Genomic DNA, 19,352 nt, shown 5'->3' on the forward strand with positions numbered 1-19,352 from the left:
GGTCTCTGATTGGGATTTTCCCTTTGCCTTTGTTGCTTTGCCAGGCCTTGCTGCTCAATGGGTCGTTACCTGAGGATGAGCAAGAAAGACTGTTTGTCCTTTGCGAACAAGATGCCTGCCCCGAAGAGCAGCTGGTGAGTCGGAAAGGCTTTTTCTCCGGAGACTCTTTTCTGTGTGTAGTATCTCTATGTAGGCACTGGTAAATAATTGCAATACTTTGCCTTCAGGTCATAGTCCGAAGCCGTCTGGATCAGAGCATGGAGGAGAATCAAGAGCTGAAGGTAAGAAGAGGCAGACACGATGCAAGAAAGAGGTTCCTGGGGCACCAGCTACTGAGCCATGTTCAGGGTCTTGTAGCTAACTTATAAAGCCAGAAAGGTTAGCAGAAAGACCGCCTGCTCCTCTATAAACCTGTAAGATTACTTAGATGGTTTGGGGAATTTTTACTTGTAGTAACAGACCCAACAGAACATCGCAGAGTGGTTACCTGGAAACGGGCATTTTTGCCTCTGCCATATAGGAAGCATCATCCACAAATTGCTTCAGACAGGGGGAGGACCAAGAGGTTTGAATTTACTTATTTACTTTTGCATTTTGCAAGCCGCTTAGTGGACCTGATGGTCAAGCACAGGATATATACCTAACTGTTGGGGATGTCTGTGAGACAGGAAGATTTCGTCCGATTGCGTTTTAAAAGTTCTCACTGGGTCATTTGTGTTTACACGGGAGGAGTTGAATGCTACATGCAGGGAAACGGTGGTGTGGTTTTTTTTGTCTAACATGCAAATCCAAACCATTTCAAATTTTCATTGTGGGGCTATACCATGTGTGGGATCAATGGCTATAAAGCAGGCATCCCCAAACTGCGGCCCTCCAGATGTTTTGGCCTACAACTCCCATGATCCCTAGCTAACAGGACCAGTGGTCAGGGATGATGGGAACTGTAGTCCAAAACATCTGGAGGGCCGAAGTTTGGGGGTGCCTGCTATAAAGCATAACAAGGAACAAGGGACATGTCCTGGGGAAACACAGATTCCCCCCCCCCCCCGCAAGGATGCACTTGCATGCACTGAGGGAAGCAAACCATGCAAACTGCACAGACCATGCTCATCCTGAACCACTTCTGTTCTGGTCATCGGCAACCGCATCCCTTGGCAACAACCAGGCCTAGACTGTGGGAACCAGCTGCAGTGAAAGAGCATGCCTAGCACTAGAAATTATATCCCATCAGGGTTCTTTACAAATTCCTTAACATAAAGCTTAAATTCCCCATGTGTTTTCAGGTTTTCCTATGGAGAGCCGTGCGGGCTATACTTCTGCATTGGCTTTTACTGCAGTCATGGCCTTCTGTAGTTGATTCTCCCCTTTTATCGTGTGATTCTGGTTGCACAAATTTCTGGACCCTCTCTTCTTCTCCCCTGTTACAACATCCCTTCTTCAGCTACTAAGAGAAGCCTAACTCTGCAAGGTGTTCTCGAAGCCTACTTAACACTGAAAAGTTATGCTATATTTGGAGAACTAATGGGGGCATTAGTTAAGATTTCTGGCCATGTCTAAGTGTATTCACACTTTCATTGGCAAGATGAAAGCAGCTCAGGAAAAGGCAATTCTGTCATGTCTGTCTCATCTGGGGCCTATGCAGAAGTTGGCAGCGAGCCCAGGACTCTCGCTGGAAGCTACATTCTCAGCACTGGGCCGAAAGAGAGATTTTGAGGGCTTGTCGGTTTTCCCTGTTTGCCGTTTAATGTCGAGTCCTTAAGAGATCAGGCAGTGCCCAGGGGGGTATTCATGCAGGCATTGATTTTTTTCTTGGTTCCTTCAGGCTCATTAAAACAGGTCCTGTACAAAATTCCATTTGATTTTCAAGCATGAAAGAGGGTTTCTTTAAAACATTTTAGGTGGGGGAGGATGAACAGGGAAGGGAGGTGGGAGAGGCAGCATTGATTTTGAGACAGTGACATCAGGATGTCATTGCAACCTCACTTTGTTCAACTTTCAGAAAGAGTTGCAGAGGCACAAGCAAGAAGCTCGAAGTCTGCAAGGGGTAAAGGTGAGACATTCAAGTTTAAAATTTTGGCTATAGCCTATTGTTGCAGTTGGGCGTGATTGGCGAAGAGGTGCAGAAATGCTCGCCCAGCCTTAATGTAGGGTCATACTTGCTTTTCAAAGAATTTTCTTTTGCACATCTGAGAACCTAAACCGCTAGCTATGTCTGGAACAGACTCGCAACTTTCATTCTCTCTGTGAGCAGTGGAGAGTTTTAAAAGCAGCCAACTGGAGGTGTTGAACCTTGAATTCTGCTTGTGAGTTTTTCACCCCGACAGGACCACTTCTGAACATTTTGTAATACACATATAATCCCCACCTGCCTATCCAAATGTACACAGATGTTTGTAGCTGAAGATCTCTCACACTGGGATATATTGGGGGGGGGTGAGGGGGGGAGATACTCCAACCAGGAAGATAAGTGTTACCCGTCTAAATGCCTTTCTCCATCAGGACTCCCCCAAGGAATGTGTCTTTTTGGTAGCACTCTATACACCCCCGCCCATAGCTGCAGCCAAGGATACTCATGGCACAGGCTTGGGCCGTGGGGAGGTCACTTTGCTGCTGCTAACACAGCAGTTTGACTTCATACTCCATTGTCTCTCAAGGCAGATGGATGCCAACAGGAAATACCTATATTCTGCTTTTTCTATTTAAAATATCCAAGATTTAATTGAAACTGACTTATAGGGCCTTTTAAAAAAATGGTTACCAGGTGACAGTACCACAATTCTTTTGTTTTCATTATGAGAAACAGTCGTCCTGATCGTGTGGGGCATCAACGTATATTCTCTCAATACAAATAAAAATCCCAGAGTTAGGTGTGGTGGGGAAAACTTGACTTGCTGCTTCAACCCCCACGTCCAGAATGTTTGGGCAAGGGATTGCAGAGCATATGCAGAAGGCGCTACATTCAGTTCCTTGCTTCGCCAGGTTCGGCTGAGAAACAGCCCTGCCCATAGCTGCCAAGTTATCCCTTTTTAAAAGGGATTTTCCCTCATGCTGAATAGGCTTCCTCGCGAGAAAAGGGAAAACTTGGCAGCTATGCCCCCGCCCCCGCTGCCTAGCGCGCTTGCCATTTCCCAGTTGGTGGATTGTCCAGAGGGAAATTAAAATGTGAAGAATAGCTGGAGAAAATGTGAAGGCGATTTGAGGAGCATTTGCATTTGTGCTGAATGTGCAAAAACTGATTTATGTGTCTGATTACAAGTACTCTTGACGTTAATGTGGGTTTCTGCAAGCAGTTTGTAGGGTTAGAGGCAGCTTCTTCTCTGTTATTCAGTTTCCAAAGGACAAGCTGAATAGGCAAGGCTGGGAAAATCCCAGGGGCCTGGTCACATCGACCTCTGAAAATTTTAAATTGTGATTCCCTACCCTCCACAAAAAAATAAAAATAAAATGCTGGCAAAAACAGGATGTAGAACAATATGTGACAGTACAGTATGTGAAACAGTATGTGAAACGGATACTTAAAAATTAGATTATTGACTGTAAGGAGCTAAAATATTTAACCAGACCTGAAGACAGATCATTCTGGGTGGACTGAAAGAACAACCAGTGATTCCCTAATAAATGCTGCCTTTGCCATTTGAAAAGTGTTGAGGATCAGGTGGAAGTAGGCAATTTGAAAGGCTCCACCAAGCAATGAGCTCTGCAGTCAACACTCATTGGTCAGAAACAGTCACATCTCCAGTGCATGACAGTTAAAAAAGTCAGTGCTTGCTTTGAGGATGTGGTTGTGTGAATCTGTCTTCTCCTGAAGGTGAAGGTTGTTGCTTCATGGATCAGTGTACTGATTACTAGGCGTACAACACACATATGAGGGATCTGCAACAAATCTATGTGCCGTGCTTGGCTGCCTTCAGCTTGTTTATATCCCAGCCATGTGATAATCAGCTCTAGAGCAAGAGATATTTTTAGTTCTGCCTCCTCACCTGATGTTGCTGGGGGAAAAAACCTGTGAGAAACACGAAGGGAGAGTTGTGGAAATGTACCCTGGCTTGGGCAGATACAGTAGGATTGCAGGGCAATGTGGTTCTCAGAGCTTACTTAGCTCAAATTCCATGGTATTCCCTAGGCCATTAGGCTTTAAATTGCATTCATGCTTCACATTCATTTTACTGCAGATGAATTACATGTGTCTTGCTGTGGTTTATGTATTTTGAGATCTTTATTTGGTCCACTAGCAGCCCTCAAAACAAGTGTCTCAAACAATATCTATGCCTGAATTAAAGGCAATTTTAGTAAAACAGTTCAGATCCTCCCAGGCTACATGCTGCATCGATAATATCGGCCCCTACCTGCAGTCTGAAGTGATGTACTCCATACAGGTTTGCCACTTCACAACATCGGGAGGCCCACAGCTTCCATCATATAGTGATACTCTGAATGTTACGTTCTCAACTTTTCAACCCTGGTAGATGTTTACATCTTTCTTGAGTGGGCACTAGGGTACTACTAGGTGAGTGTTGTATAGTTCTACTCACTTGAAGATGCAATGGTAGCTTCTCATTCATGGATTGTGTAGGTGGTCACTGAGTGGTGGCAGTAGGAATTGACTCTGGGCCACACAAAAGAACCTCCAAAGGCACATCTTTTTGCCCATATTTTTTTTCACTTTAGCTGCCTGAGCAGCCCTGGGGACAGATACACTTTTTGAGATGCTGACTGCTGGCTGGAGTGTAGCTCTGTGGTGAGATCCTAGAGTTTGGTCTAAACAGTTCACCTGGGTTGGCCTGTGTAGTTCTCTTCCTCTAGCCACTGTGCTCTTACCTTCTGCACCTCCCTTCCTTTCCCCTTCACATTTTAGTCTGTAGGTTCTTTACAGTGCAGTTTCAAGCACATTTCCTCAGAAGTTAGTCTGAGTGCAATTATACTTGCTTTCTTGCAAATGTTCCAGGGTGGCAGCCTAAAGTGGGTGCATTTTATTTTTGCAGGATGCCTTGCAGCAGCGGTTGGTCCAACAGGATGCTCTGATTCTTCAGATAAAGCAAGAGCTGCTTAGAGCAAACATGGACAAGGAGGAACTGCATAGCCAAAATGTGAGTGGCCTTTTTGTGTTGCAGCGTCCCGTGTGAGGTTTCCTCTCTGGAGACTGACGCTCATGGGACTTGTGAGAGGGGTTGTAGCGGGAGAGCATGCACTTTGCCTGCAGATGGTCCTAGATTGAATCCTTAGCCTCTCCAGGTGTAGGGGTATGTGTGTGTGTGTAAACCATGTGATGTGAATGGCCTTCCTCTGCCTCAAAACCTGGAGAGCCACAGCTAGTCCGAGTAAACAATACTGGGATAAATGCACAAGTAATTGTGTGCAGGCATAAGGCAACTTCCTGTGTTCCTGTAGGAGAGTTCCATGCCTTACATTTAAAGCATGTGGCCTCCTCCTAAGAATCCTGGGAACTGGAGTTTGTCAGCGTGCTAGGAATTGAAGCTCCGTGGGGAATGAACTACAGCTCCCAGGATTCTTAGGGGGAAGCTGTGACTGTTAAAAATGCTGTAAATTAATATGGTGAGAGGGCAGGCCCGTGGGGAGTCGGGGGACCAGCCGTAACAAGACTGCTTAGGGGGAAATTATGTTGCTACAGCTCAGTGGCCTAATTAATGCCTTCTGTAGCCCATTCTCTTCCTGAGGGATCTATGTATGTAGCTATTTGCATTTTCCAAAATCACTTTGTCTAGTGAGAAGGGAGAATGGCTTCCCTAGTGTACTTGGCAGTAAAGGATGGTGCAGACCTGTAAATCCTTTACTTCACAGCCAGGGTTGCTTTAGCCTCAGAGCTGAGCTAGAGCCATCCTGTAAATTCAAAATGGAGGAAGCCTCAGTGCCCAAGGAAGGGCCAAGGAACAACAGGGGCCTCTGTGTGTGTCATGGCGCATTTTGTAGAGTGTTGCACTGGGTCTCCAGAGCCAGGGGGTACAAACAGCACACCCAGCTCACTATTCAGTTGTTTCTTATGCAGGCTGAACTACAGAGGAAAGTGGAGGAGCGGAATCGACTTCTGGCTGAATATAAAGTAAGAAAATATTCCTTCCCCTCAGGTTGGGAGGGGGCATGTTGCCCAGGTCACCCCTGCAGTGTAACTGGGAAATCCTCCTCATGTGCCCTTATAATTTTGCCTCTCTCCCATTCCCTTACCTGTAGCTTGGTTGTGCTACTGAGTCTCTCCATTATCCAGGCAGCCCGGTGTGCTGCATGCCCAGCTGATCTTTCCTCTCTGAAGAAAGCCGTGTAGCAACAGCTACGTGGCCTGTGCTGACCTTTGCCCCCAACTTTGCTCCCATCCAGTGCAAGCCTCCTTCCCCTGCTGATGACCCCAATTCCCACTGTGTTGCAGAAGGAGCTGAGTCAGAAGGATCGGCACCTGCACCAGCACCAGGCCAAGATGGAGGAGATGCTGCGGCAGCTCTCCGAGGCCAGTTATCACCAGGTACCGCCCCCCCCCCCGCCTTGCTGCCGCCATCAGTCCCTGTTCATCATGTCCCAGGCCTCTTGGTTGTGTTGCTTGCTGATCCATTTATTCTGTATGCAGGCGGAGCTGGAGCGAGAGCTGGAGCACAAAGAAGCCCTGTTGGCTCAGTGTATGAAGAAGGATGCAGAAGAGGTGTGTGAAACAGCAGCGGAACTTCATTGTTTGCCTTTTGCAAGTGCGGCTTTTTGCTGCTCCAGTACAATAATAATAATAACAACCTCTGATTACGCTGCAATAGAGGAAGCAGCAGCGTTGTATGGAAACAGATGTAATAGAAAAGAGAGAAAAAGAGTTGAGGATTGAGCTTGGCTACCACCTAGCTCTGAAACTGAAATGACTGATGTGCATATCAGCAAATTGAACACTGGCTCTGTTGAGACCACCCTAAAAATGAAAGTGAGTTCTCTGGCTTAAAAAAAGAAAAGAAAATCACATGTACTCATTTAAAGCCTTATTAATTATTTTTTAAAAATCATCTAAAGTGCAAAACTGCTCTGGGAATTTGGGAGGTGATGACAGCATGGACACCAGCCAATCAACACAATGTACAGTTGGTTTCTGCTACAAACTTGCAGACCACTTCACGAAAGTGCTTCCAAAAATGGACTTCGCTCCTCTATAAATCTTCTGTCTTCACTGTGGAAGACCTTCAGAGTATGGTGGCAAATGAGGCTGGGTCTGTAATCCATTCATAGCTCTATCTCCTTGCCTGTGGCCACAAAAGTTTTTCTTTCTTTCATGCCAACCAGGTGATAGTCTACAGCAGTCATGGCTCTCAGAGCAACGGCTTCCTGCAGACATCAGGAAAAGGAGCTGCTTCCACAGCACACAGAGGGGTAAGTTACTTCTTTCTCCTTCTCTTGGGGCTCCATGGAGCATCCTTGGCTTTGCAAGCCGCTTGCTGGGAGGGCTCAGGCGTATTGCAGGGGAGAGCGTCTCAGAGGAGCCAGGCTTGCTTCCTCCTGATCTCTCCTGATCTCCTGGACAGACCAACGACCTGCAGCTGGTGCGCGAGGCCCTGCGCAGCTTGCGGAACAGCTTCAGTGGCCACGACCCCCAGCACCATACCATCGACAGCCTGGAGCAGGGCATCTCCAGCCTGATGGAGAGGCTGCACCGCATGGAGATGCAGAAGAGGCAAGAGAGGAGGGTAAGAGGCACTCCCGGGTCATGCTGACTAGGGAGCCTGGGGCGATGTTGCCTCTTTCTGCACCATTTGTGGCTTGTGGGCCTGGAGGAGTCATTGCTCTGTAAGCACCTTTGCCCTGCATGGGCAGACCATGTGCCCATGACACTTTACAGTTAGGAGGGGCTAATAAAGTACATTATCACCATCATCTCTGCTATGACCCCTCCTCCTGTCATGCATGCAGGTGAGGGGCAGGTGTAGGCTTACTTCAGGGCATGTGCGCTTGCTGGGGTCCTAGAAAAAGCACTGTGTGAGAGTGTTATGGGTTGAGACTTGCATTGTGACAAAGGGGGAGTTTGCAGCCACCTTATTTACCCTGGAGGGATTTTTGAGGTAGGGGACGTAGTGATGCATGTTGTCCTAAAGCACCAGCTCCACCAAAAACTAATGCTTTTCCAGGCACTGTTTGGGATGTGTCTGGGATTTAGGAGTCCTGGCTTTGATCTTGGTTTTGCGGTGTGTGAATTTCAGGCTTCATGGCTTAGTTGCAGCTGGACTATATTACGCCAGGCAAATACGTCCAAGGAGATGGGAGTGTAGTGTTCCTGCTCCTGACTCCCACAAGCTTGCTGCACCCTCCCTCCTTTAACAGGCCTTTTGCCGCTTTCCCATTGGAGCCCTCTTCTAGGAAGCCTTGAGGGCGACTTCATCACAATCTGTGAAACGGCTAAAGGGCCGCCGGGTGTTGCCATTGCTGTAGGGCTTTTCAGTCGCTCAAGTCACTGGATGCTGTCCTTGGTGGGGGTAATTTTGAGCAGGCTCTTGCTGACATTACAGCGGCACATGCTCCCTTTGTCCCAGTTGGTGTGCACGCTTGCGTATGGTCCTTTAATCAGTTTAACCCATCTGTTGTTTTCCTCTCTGCTGACCTTTAAGATGGAGCCCCTCGTGTTTGTAGCTGCTACTCAGCAGGCAAACCTGGTTTGCCTCTCAAGCCCTCAAGTCTCCTGAGCCTCTGTGATGTTTGCTCAGCTCAGCGATGCAAGGACCGGTAAATGGTTGCCCTGCATTAGAATAGTAAAAGTAGGCCCTTCTGTCAGAGCTTTAAAGTAGATTCTCCAAGACTCTCCAGGAGCAACAAGAGGGTACAGTTTGCAAGTCATTCCTGTCCTTTGATTCTCAACCCCAGAACCTGTTTGTGATGCCAGGGCTCAATCCTGAAATTTTAATTATAATAATAATAATAATGTGCCTATGAGCATGTACAGAGTGTCTTTCTGGTTTCCCCCTCTAGATCCAAGGAAAATCACCTGCCGGCCACATCACGAACGAGTACCGAGAATCCTGGCCCTCCAACTCCAGTGAGTGTAGTTCCAAGACCGCTCTCTCATACCAGACGGAAGTGTCCTGCTTCAAGTCTAGACTGTCAGTATTTTGTGGGATGGATTCGGTTACATTCCGGAAAAGCAGGTTTGCACCGTTCAAGTGCATTCAAGTGCTCTTCCAAAAGTCCCACTTCCAAAAAAGAATGGACCTTTTGTGGTTAGGAAAGCGACGGGGAAATATCTCTGGAACGTGTAGGATGGACAAATGGTTAACAGGAAAATGTGTAAACACCTTGCAAGCAAATTCTGATGAATGTTCATTAACATACCAGCATAACCTTCTCGGTGGCGGCTCCCAGACTGTGGAACTCCCTCCCTTAAAAAGCTAGACTGGCTCCCTCCTTGTTGTTCTTCCACTGGCAGGTGAAGAGCATCTTGTTCCAACAAGCTTTTGGGAACTGGCTGCTTTAATGAAAGGGCTGGTGCTGTGCTGTTTTTATTGTAATTATTTGTATGCTTTGAACAGGTTTTATATGTGCATATAGTTATAATTCTATTAATTTTTAATTTATTTTTAATTGTTGCTCTTTCTATGTTTTTAGCAATTCTGGTTTTTCCTGTAAGTTGCATTGAGTCCCATTAGGGCAAAATGGCAGGGTATAAATAAACAAATAATAATAATAATAATAATAATAATAATAATAATAATAATAATATAACTGCCCCATAGACAAATCAGAACAAATGCTCATTTGTCTAACCTCAGTGTATGTTTTGTGCAAGCAAATTGGGACAAATGCAGAATAAATCTGGAGGGGCTGTCAGATGCTCTGGAACAGAGACTGTTTAGCAGGGATGCTTTTGGAAATCTGGGCAGGCCTTGCTCCTCCTCACTCTCCCTCCTGATCTGCTCACCCTCCTAATTGCTCCTTTGGACTGTTCCTTTCACCAACATCACTTTGAACTAAGAGCTTGCCAAGGTGCAGTTGTTGGCACAAAGCAGACTGCTTCGGTCTCTGGACATTACTGCACCATAAATAATGAACAACTCCAATTAATATTTACTCTTAACATCAAGCAGAAAACACCACCTTATTCTCTGAGGCCTTCCAGTGTCTTACTGCAAACAGGTTCTGCCATCTAGTGGTCACAGTTGGCAGTGGTGCCTCTTTTTGCCTTGCTCCCCAGTCATTGCAGCTGGGTTTTAAAAATTGGGCATCTCTGATCCATCTATATCATTCTGGGTGGACCATTTCCTTCCCCACCATCATTGCATTATTGTAACTGTATGCTCTAAAAAACAGAAGAGTTTTTGCATTATAAGACTTCTCAGGCTGATAACAAGCCAAGCCTTTAGACCGGAGCATTTTCCAGGCCTAGCTGGCATCAGGCATAGCTGGCTTCTGTACCTGCCTGATCCATGCTCACCCCTACCTACACTGGAGATTGTGAGCTGTGTGCAGTGGCAGACAGGAATGAAGCTGCTTCATGTTCCTGGACAAATTGCCTTGTTGAATCCCAAACCCTCCTCCCACATCCAGCTTGTTGGAAACAGCATAGATGTAGCATGAAGGACGTACAGCTGCATTACTATTCCAAAAGTAGGGAGAGACGTATGTGCTGTGTAACCCTTGATAGGCAGGCAGGCGTGCCTGCAGCTTCTCCCCATGCCAATTCTCTGCTTATCCACATCAGAAGTGGTATTGGTTTTGGGGCCAGTGGAGGCATAGCAGTTGTGCTTTGAGACTGCAAAACAACAACAGGATTCTTGATTTTATCATTGGCTGGATTATTGCCAGTGACTACAAAGGCTGCAAGCAGGATGATGCTGTTGTGGGAGAGGTGTTGTGTGGCCTGGGGTCTTTGTATTCCACTGGTGTTGTCCCTAAATCCTATTGGTGACAAACTCTATAGAGGTGCGGAAAGCGTGTGTGCGTGTGTGTGTGTACACAAACAGAGAGAGATTTCTGTCAGGGTGGGGTCTCTAGCCTTTGATGTTAGGTGAGCTCTCATGTTTTCCTTCTCTAGCTTCTCTTTTAGAGTTGGAGGGCTATAATTTAACTGAGTCCGTCTGTCTTTGCAGAACTGCCTCATTCTCACAGCACCCCTGCAATGAGCAGCAGTGCCTGCACCAAAGTGCTCTACTTCACGGATCGCTCCCTCACACCTTTCATGGTGAACATACCAAAGAGGTGAGGCTGGCAGCCCTCCATCATGTCTCTGTCATGGGGGGACTTAAGTCAGAATTTGTGTTCTTTCTCTCAGCATGCACTGCAACAGCCGCTGCACCCAATGAGCCCTGTGTCATTCATGCCACACGCTGGCAGTGAGGCTGGCTCTACCTCTTTCCTACTCTTGTGTCTGTGCAGGTTAGGTGAGGTGACTCTAAGGGACTTCAAAGCAGCTATTGATCGGGAAGGGACACATCGCTACCACTTCAAAGCCCTAGATCCAGAATTTGGCACAGTAAAAGAGGAGGTATGTAATAGCCTCTCATTAGGACTTACGCTCACAGTTATTGTGTGACAACGTGACATGCCCACTTGCAGAGAGTGACAAAATGGCAGCTGGTTGTGCCTGGGGATGGGGAAGAAGTTCGATTTTGTTTGCATCTTAGTGAGAGACTTATTAATTAACACTTCTCGAACTACAGTAATACACAAACTGAAACACAGGTATCCTTTGAAATCTGCACTTCTTTGAATTTTGCGATGGAGGCTTTCCAGCCAAACAGTGTGTGCAAAAATGCATGCATTAAGGGAAAGTCACTACAAATTAGTGAAAATTACAAAAATGCATTGCATTAGTTGTATTTGCTTGCAAAATATATTGGGGGAAAGTACATACAAAAATGTGTTTTATTAGGAGAAACCTGCCCTAAACCATTGACCGATATGCGTGAGGATTAAAAAATAATTTCAAATTGCTGCAGAAATGAGGAGAACTGAATTTAAGGTTGGAAAAATGGGAAATTGAATGAAACCGAATTTGACATATTTCTCCATCCCTAATCATGTGGTGACTCTTTTTCATCTCTGTGTGCTCATGCTTGGCCTGTATCCTGTGGCGTGGAAGCCCAGGGGCAGAAAGGCCAGGGTTGGCCCAGGTGTGGGGGTCATGTGGGTGCAACTTATAGTACAACTGAAGAATGTTGCATAAAAGCAACCTGACTTTTCAGCAGCAGCCCTCTAAGAGCTACAGGCAGAAAGTGAAGTCTCCAGATAAATCAGCTGATGAATGTCACTCAACCAATAAGTGTGCCAAAGATCTGGGAACTTGTCCTGTTTGATTTGGCTGGTAAGGACAGGTTTCTGCAGCGCTTGGCTTGAGTGATGTAACTGTAATAGCTAAAGGAGGTTAGGCCGTCATGTAGGGCAAGGACCTGCAATTTCTCTGAGCTTACAAGGCCCTGATCATCCTGCAACTTGCAGAATAAGCCTTCTGGTGCAAAACTTGTGAGATGCCCCAGAATGTGCAAAATAATCCGTAAAAAGGAGAGACTTTCTGGCTTTCAGTTTTTACAAGTGAATCTGAGTGTGCCTGGAGGAGCTGGGCTCAGGCCCACCTACCCCCTTGCTACCATGGGCTTCATCGTGTGAGGGCATGGGCATGTCACCATGTCTCAGGATCAGCCTGTGAAAAGGAAAGACGTTAATAATGTTGGGGCTCACTGGGATAACCATTTGACTATCAACATGAGGATGGGCCTTTTGATCCCTCATAGTATACAGGGTTGAAAAGAGCGGCTTGCCCTACAGCAGTGATAGGGTGCCTTTTCCATGCTGAGGGCCACATTCCCTCCTGGACAGCCTTCCAAGGGCCGCCTTGTCTGTGGTGGGCATGGGCAGAGCAACAAATGAAAATTCTATCTTTGTACAGCAGGCTAGTTTGCGCATGCACACACGTTCTCTCTTCTCCACCCATGCAAGCAAGAGGCATTATCAGAGTTCAGGCATGTCCTGCACTAGCCCCACAGGCACTTAAGGGTGGTGCAAAGCAGAGATACTGAGGGGTGGGGACTGAGGAGAGTTCTGGGGGTCAGGTATAGATGCCAGAGGAGCTGCATTTGGTCCCCGGGTCTGAGGTTCCCCATCCTTACCCTGAAGTCACCTGGTAGGGTTATGGCTGAGATAACATTTGCATTGAGGACTCCTGACGTGCAGCTGGCTCTCTTAGCCACTGTGCCATGCCAGCACCTGGCTGCTCAAAACACCTCCTGAGACGTGCTTAGGGAGAAGAAGCTTCAACCCACTCAAACTTGCAAGAAGCGCTAGCCTTGGCGACTCTTGGCACAGGAGCATCTGCATGTACTCTCATTTTGTTAACAAGTTTCTTTTGCTTTGCTTTTCTCACAGGTTTTCCATGATGACGACATCATCCCTGGGTGGGAGGGAAAGATCGTGGCATGGGTGGAAGAGGACCATGGGGAGAACTAATGAGAGACACCCGAACTCTCTTTCCTGGCGACCCACCACTGGTCTGCTGCACTTCCCAGATACTGACCAAAAAAGTTTGTGAACTGAGATGCATCTGTCTCGAAACTGCCAAAAGAAAGGAACGGACTTCTCTGCAAAATGACGGGTATAACGTTTTGCCACAAGCGAGGAGGATGTATGGCACTTGAGTTCCATGGCCAAATGTTGCATTGTTTGAAAGTCCCATGGTGTGGGGAGTGGCCCGCCTCTCTTTTTCAGTCCTTGTCAGCCTTAATGGTGTGTTTGTCCCTGCTTCCCCTTCCCGCTGCTGTCAGAGAATCCAGAGCATTTTCATTGGGAGACGTACAGTATTACAAGGAACCTTGCACTTCATGGCGGAAGCTTAGAAACTGTGCACTGGAGGCAGGCAGTGCTGTTGCAGCTACATTCTCGATATTGAAAGCTCTCGCCAGCCAATCATTCCAAACGACTCTGTGCCAGACAGATAGCACCGGGAGCCAACGAGACTTTCTTGAGAGAAAGAAGTGGGCTGGATTGTGGTCCAGATCACGAGTTGGCAGCATCAGAGTGGGGTTGGGGGTGTCTGCTTCTGCTTTTCTGGTTTTGCTCTCCTATCCTGGAACTCTTGAGGGACATGAAACCATAGTTGGATTGCTTTGGGGGGTATGGGTGAGGAGGCCACAGAAAGGTCCATGTCTTTGTTTCTCCAGGGATCAAGTGGCAGAAGAGATTCCAGTCCATGCATTTCTTCTCTTAAACTCCAGTCCAAACAGTAGGAGAATGTAATGTTGGGTCCCTTGGAAATGTGGGTCCTCTGTCTTCTTCCACAAGTCAGTAAGTCGTGACTCTGCTTTTCTCCCATCACCATCTGAGTTCTTTTCCAGTCAGCCTGTGCTGAGACTCATGTGGGACTGGGATCCCGATTTGCTATTTGAATGCTATTTATTTTCAATGGTTGGACAGTGGAATGCATGTTGAACTGTTTCATGTGGGTCTCATTGCAAGTTTTCTAGTGAGAGTGTGTGACTGTGTGAAACCACCTTCGGGAAAGCTGAAAGGGAGCAAGGCATCAGGCACATAACCTCTCTGGTCCCCTGGTTTACGGTAAAACTGTTGCATAAAATCGCCCCACCCCACTTTGTGGTGGCTGTCTTTTTTTCTCTACTGCCCATGGTGGTTCCTTTCCCTTTGATTAAGGGGGGGGGGCGACTGGCTTGTTCGCCACAAGCAGAATCTGCAGTCTTGCCCAGCGCCGCTCAGACCACTCTTCAAGTGTGGTGTGTGCTTGTGGAGAACGAATTAACCAGTTCTCTGAGCCACAGCAGGCACCATGAGCAGAGCAGCTGCATGAACTGGCTCTCAGGCATAACACACACACACACACACTTTTCATAGCATAATAAAGCTTGGACAGAAATTGTAGCCGTTAAGGTCACTGGGGTTTAAATAAGTAGGTTTAAGTAAGAGTCTTTGGGGCACACTTACACATCATTTTGGGATGCATCCACTTGCTGCTTACATCTGTTCTCCACATGCCAAATTTGGTCTCCTGGTAGTCCAGCCGGCAATCAGCACTGCTTCATGTAACATGATACTTTTTAGCTTTTCTTGACTATGGACTTTCTATGTTTCTAGCAATGCTCTAAAACGCAGAACTGGGGGGTGCAGGGGGTGCCTCTTGGCAAGTGCACCCATGGCATCACTGAACTGAAAAGCAGGTGGCGAGTGGCAAAATCAGGAATGTCACTCCAGCTACCAGAGATTGCTGCCTCCACCAGCCCATCTCCATGCATCTGCATCTCGTCTTCCATCCAGCACAGTCCTGTGCGTTGAAGGTGGTTGCAGGCCTGCATGTCTCTGGTGCATGCACCAGCACTCTGAATGACCGTTTCTGTATGTCAGCCTGTTTCGTGTCCTTTTTCATGTGAGGCTGGACATTTGAAGTAAAACTTGGCTTTTATCATTTTATAGATTTTACACATGTCCTTTTTGTAAACTTGTTCCTGTTTTTTGGAATTATTTTGTATCCATTTGCATTGCTGTTGTTCAAGGATGGTGTATATTTTTATACCGGTGCAAGTATTATTCCCCTCTGTATATTTCTGCGCACATGTTGAGCTGTATTTTACCCATTTTTCTAGAGGACACTAGCAGGTTTTGTACCAGCATCCTGTTAATGCCGCCACCCCAAGTCGCTCCAATTACTAGGTTTACTTTACTATGAAGGTATTACAGATTCCTAATGGTTTTATATTTTGCCAGCTTTTTTCCTTGTACTGATTTCTGTGTTTTTCTGTGTTGTTGCTCTTCCCAATGCCCTCAGTGTACAGAAAGTGCAATAGTGCCTTTCCAAACCCTGCCCTCATTAGAATCCGTGTCTGCTGTTAGCAATTCAGAGTGCAATCCTCGTTGTCCTTCAGAACAGCAACTACCAAGCTGGCTTTTGGAGGTGAGAGCTTATTACTAAATGGGAAGAAACAGGGCTCCTCACCCCTGATAAAGAAAAACTTCCTTCTCCTCATGGAATTACTGTTTTTTCTGTTGCATGAATTTTACTAGATTGCGAAAAGACAGCATGGAATTATATTTACTAAACAAAGAGACAGAGAAGGGAATTGTCCAGTAGTTTGTTTTCCCCCCAGGAAGAGCTTTTAAGCTCAAACCTGTACTCACTTCTCAACAACTTTAACTTCAGTTTAATTGAACCAGTTCTTCCTTTTCAGACAGGCTTCTTGGCACTTGGCAGAAATGTGGTTGTGGTGGCAAGAGGGAGCAAAGAATACCCTGGTTCAGGGGGGTCACCTCAGGAAAGACTTAAGGGCTCTGGTGGGCTGCAATCCTACATACTATTGGGCTGTTTTAATACCGTAAACCCCAGTGGGATTTAGTTATCCAAAGCGGGTGCAGGGTTTCAGCCTCAGTCTTGTAGCATTAAGGTTGAAGTATATAGGCACCTCTTCACTATCTAAACTACAGTTCCCTTGAGTCTTTGGGGGTAAGCAGCAATATATTGCTTAAATCGTATGAAAGTTTGTCATGTAGATATGCTCCACATTTACCATCCCCTCATAAGGATGAGGAGCATTGGGGAGATACAAAATGGGTCTGAAATAAAATGAATCATTCATGGAATGATGGGGGCAATTGTATTCCCTAACTGGGTGCCTCTCAGTATTTTGGACTACAGCTTTTGTGGCTAATGGGAGTTGTAGTCAAAAACATCAAGTTGGGCAAGGCTGTATTTGAGACTAAAAAGTAGGGAGAAGTTATTGGTTTTTCTCCTCAACATATCTATGCCTGATTTTTACACAAACTCTAGAGATGTTCTGCTTCCTTTTGAAATTCCTCTTTTGAGTTCATATCCTTACAGCATGTCCCATGCAAGCTATGTATAAAATGCTCTATATTTTGTATAGAAATTCTGAAGTCTGCAATCATTACTATTACAAGGAGGTTCCTTCAGTAGCACCTTAAAGACCAACTAAGTTTTTATTTTGGTATGAGCTTTCGTGTGCATGCACACTTCTTCAGATACAGTGAAATGGAAGTTTCCAGGCACTTATGTAGAGAAGGGGTGGGGAGGGGTGGGGATGGGGAGGGGGGATCACTCAGAAGGGTGGTGGAAATGGGTGATTGACTGACTGATAGCTGTTGATGACCGCAAACGACTGCAAATGGTTTTGCATGAAAAAGCAAGGGTTGAGATGGCTGAAGATCGCTTATCATGTATAATGAGATAAGAACCCGATATCTCTGTTCAAACCAGGTCCCTCCATGGTTTTGAGCTTGGTGATAAGTTGCAATTCAGCAACTTCTCTTTCCAGTCTATTTCTGAAATTCTTTTGTAGTAAGACAGCTACTTTGAGATCTTGTATAGAATGTCCTGGGAGATTGAAGTGTTCTCCTACTGGTTTTTCTGTCTTCTGGTTCCTGATGTCAGATTTATGTCCATTTATCCTTTGGCGTAGGGTTTGGCCTGTTTGTCCAATATAGAGAGCTGAAGGGCACTGTTGGCATTTGATGGCATACACAATGTTAGAGGATGAGCAATTAAATAGTCCTGAGATGGTATGTTGGATGTTGTTGGGGCCAGTAATGGTGTTGTCTGGGTGTATGTGGCAGCAAAGTTGGCATCTGGGTTTATTGCAGGCTCTGGTACCAGTGTCCATGTTAAGTCTGGTGGTTGTATTATTGTGGGTGAGGAGTTGTTTAAGATTGGGTGGCTGTCTGTAGGCAATGAAAGGTCTTCCTCCCAGAGCTTGAGAAAGGGAGCGGTCATTGTCCAGGAGAGGCTGTAGATCTCTGATGATGCGTTGTACTGTTTTAGCTTGGGAGCTGTATGTGATGACTAGTGGTGTTCTGTTATTTTCTTTTTTGGGTCTGTCTTGCAGCAGGTTCTCTCTAGGTATCCGTCTGGCTCTGTTGATCTGTTGTTTAACTTCATCAGGTGGATATTTTAGTTCTAAAAAGGTTTGCTGTAGATCTCTTAGGTGAGATTCTCTGTCTGTAGAGTTGGAACAGATGCGGTTGTAACGTAAGGCCTGGCTGTATACGATGGATTGTTTGGTATGTTTGGGATGGTAGCTAGAAGCATGTAGATATGTTTGTCGGTCAGTTGGTTTTCTGTATAAGGTGGTGTCTATACGTCCAGAGAAGTTGCTGAATTGCAACTTATCACCAAGCTCAAAACCATGGAGGGACCTGGTTTGAACAGAGATATCGGGTTCTTATCTCATTATACATGATAAGCGATCTTCAGCCATCTCAACCCTTGCTTTTTCATGCAAAACCATTTGCAGTCGTTTGCGGTCATCAACAGCTATCAGTCAGTCAATCACCCATTTCCACCACCCTTCTGAGTGATCCCCCCTCCCCATCCCCACCCCTCCCCACCCCTTCTCTACATAAGTGCCTGGAAACTTCCATTTCACTGTATCTGAAGAAGTGTGCATGCACACGAAAGCTCATACCAAAATAAAAACTTAGTTGGTCTTTAAGGTGCTACTGAAGGAATTTTTTTATTTTACTTCGATCCAGACCAACACGGCTACCTACCTGTAACTATTACAAGGAGGGTTACTCTCACAACCTCCTCCCTGCACATTGCTGGCCAAGAGAGAACTGAAGCTTGTTTGTGTGCTGCAACAGTTAAACATACTTTGGATTTGTGGACCGAGACTTTAAAGAAAGAAAAAAAATAACCTCCAATAAAGAGAGTTCGCAAACCCAGGTCTGATTTGCTTTTTTTGGGGGGGGGGGTATGGTGAGAAGCTTGCTAGGTGCATTGAGTGTCACATAAGACATGCTTCCTGCATGTCAACAAGTGTGTACTGTACTTGAGGAAGGACCCTTGCACTGAGGCTGCCATAGGAGGGGCTGTTGCCTGGGTCTGGTGTGAGAAGGAAGTCGGTCAACCAAGGAAACGGAGGCCATTTCCTCCACCCTGATTTGTTTGGAAAGGGAAGGAACTGCAATTTCAATCCCAAGCATCTGTGCCAGCTCAAGGTGTCAGCAAATCCAAGGAACTGGCAGCATTGTACTAGTAGTATTTGATGTGTGTTGAAGCAGCTGTCTTTGGAAGAAGAAAATGCCCCAAGGCTTGTACCTCTCACCCCCCCCCCCAGCCAGCCAGCATCAGGTATGATCTTAAATAAACCACCCGCTAAAGTCCCTCCACCCTCGTCACCAGCTTCTTTAATCTTTTGAGCAGCTAAAACCCAGCACACCCACTAATCAGTAACTTTTTAAATCGGGTATTTTTTTTAACCTGCAACTATTCTATAGTAAATTCAGCCAGATCCTTTGAGAGATTAAGCACCTTTCCGTTTCAAAAGGGGAAACAATTGTAGTCTGCCAGCACACTGTTCAGAGGCTGTCTTTTGCCAGGACTGTCTCTTGCCAAGTAAAGGAGCACAGTTCACAGAAAGACAGAAGAGCTTTCAGCGCCA

At 46.2% G+C, this 19,352-nt stretch overlaps 1 protein-coding gene across 5 annotated transcripts in view; it reads left to right on the forward strand.

Annotated features, from left to right (window-relative positions):
- DIXDC1 (DIX domain containing 1) overlaps positions 1-18,629 on the forward strand; it is an 82,304-nt gene extending 63,675 nt beyond the window's left edge. For 4 of the 5 annotated variants that reach the window (XM_060268555.1, XM_060268556.1, XM_060268554.1 and 1 more), the window contains 14 exons: positions 45-134; positions 228-281; positions 2,000-2,050; positions 4,983-5,087; positions 6,005-6,058; positions 6,380-6,472; positions 6,575-6,646; positions 7,264-7,350; positions 7,503-7,664; positions 8,938-9,004; positions 11,052-11,160; positions 11,338-11,446; positions 13,324-16,857; positions 18,479-18,629. In XM_060268555.1, coding sequence (XP_060124538.1) covers positions 45-134; positions 228-281; positions 2,000-2,050; positions 4,983-5,087; positions 6,005-6,058; positions 6,380-6,472; positions 6,575-6,646; positions 7,264-7,350; positions 7,503-7,664; positions 8,938-9,004; positions 11,052-11,160; positions 11,338-11,446; positions 13,324-13,404 — 1,134 coding nt within the window. In that variant the 3' untranslated portion in view covers positions 13,405-16,857; positions 18,479-18,629. Of the gene's footprint in view, positions 1-44; positions 135-227; positions 282-1,999; positions 2,051-4,982; positions 5,088-6,004; positions 6,059-6,330; positions 6,473-6,574; positions 6,647-7,263; positions 7,351-7,502; positions 7,665-8,937; positions 9,005-11,051; positions 11,161-11,337; positions 11,447-13,323; positions 16,858-18,478 lie in introns of those variants that run through there. The other variant, XM_060268557.1, reaches the window with a different exon arrangement.
- The last annotated feature ends 723 nt before the right edge of the window (positions 18,630-19,352 follow it).

Source organism: Zootoca vivipara, chromosome 15 (assembly GCF_963506605.1).
Source record: "Zootoca vivipara chromosome 15, rZooViv1.1, whole genome shotgun sequence".
In the NCBI taxonomy this organism is placed as follows: Eukaryota; Metazoa; Chordata; class Lepidosauria; order Squamata; family Lacertidae; genus Zootoca; species Zootoca vivipara.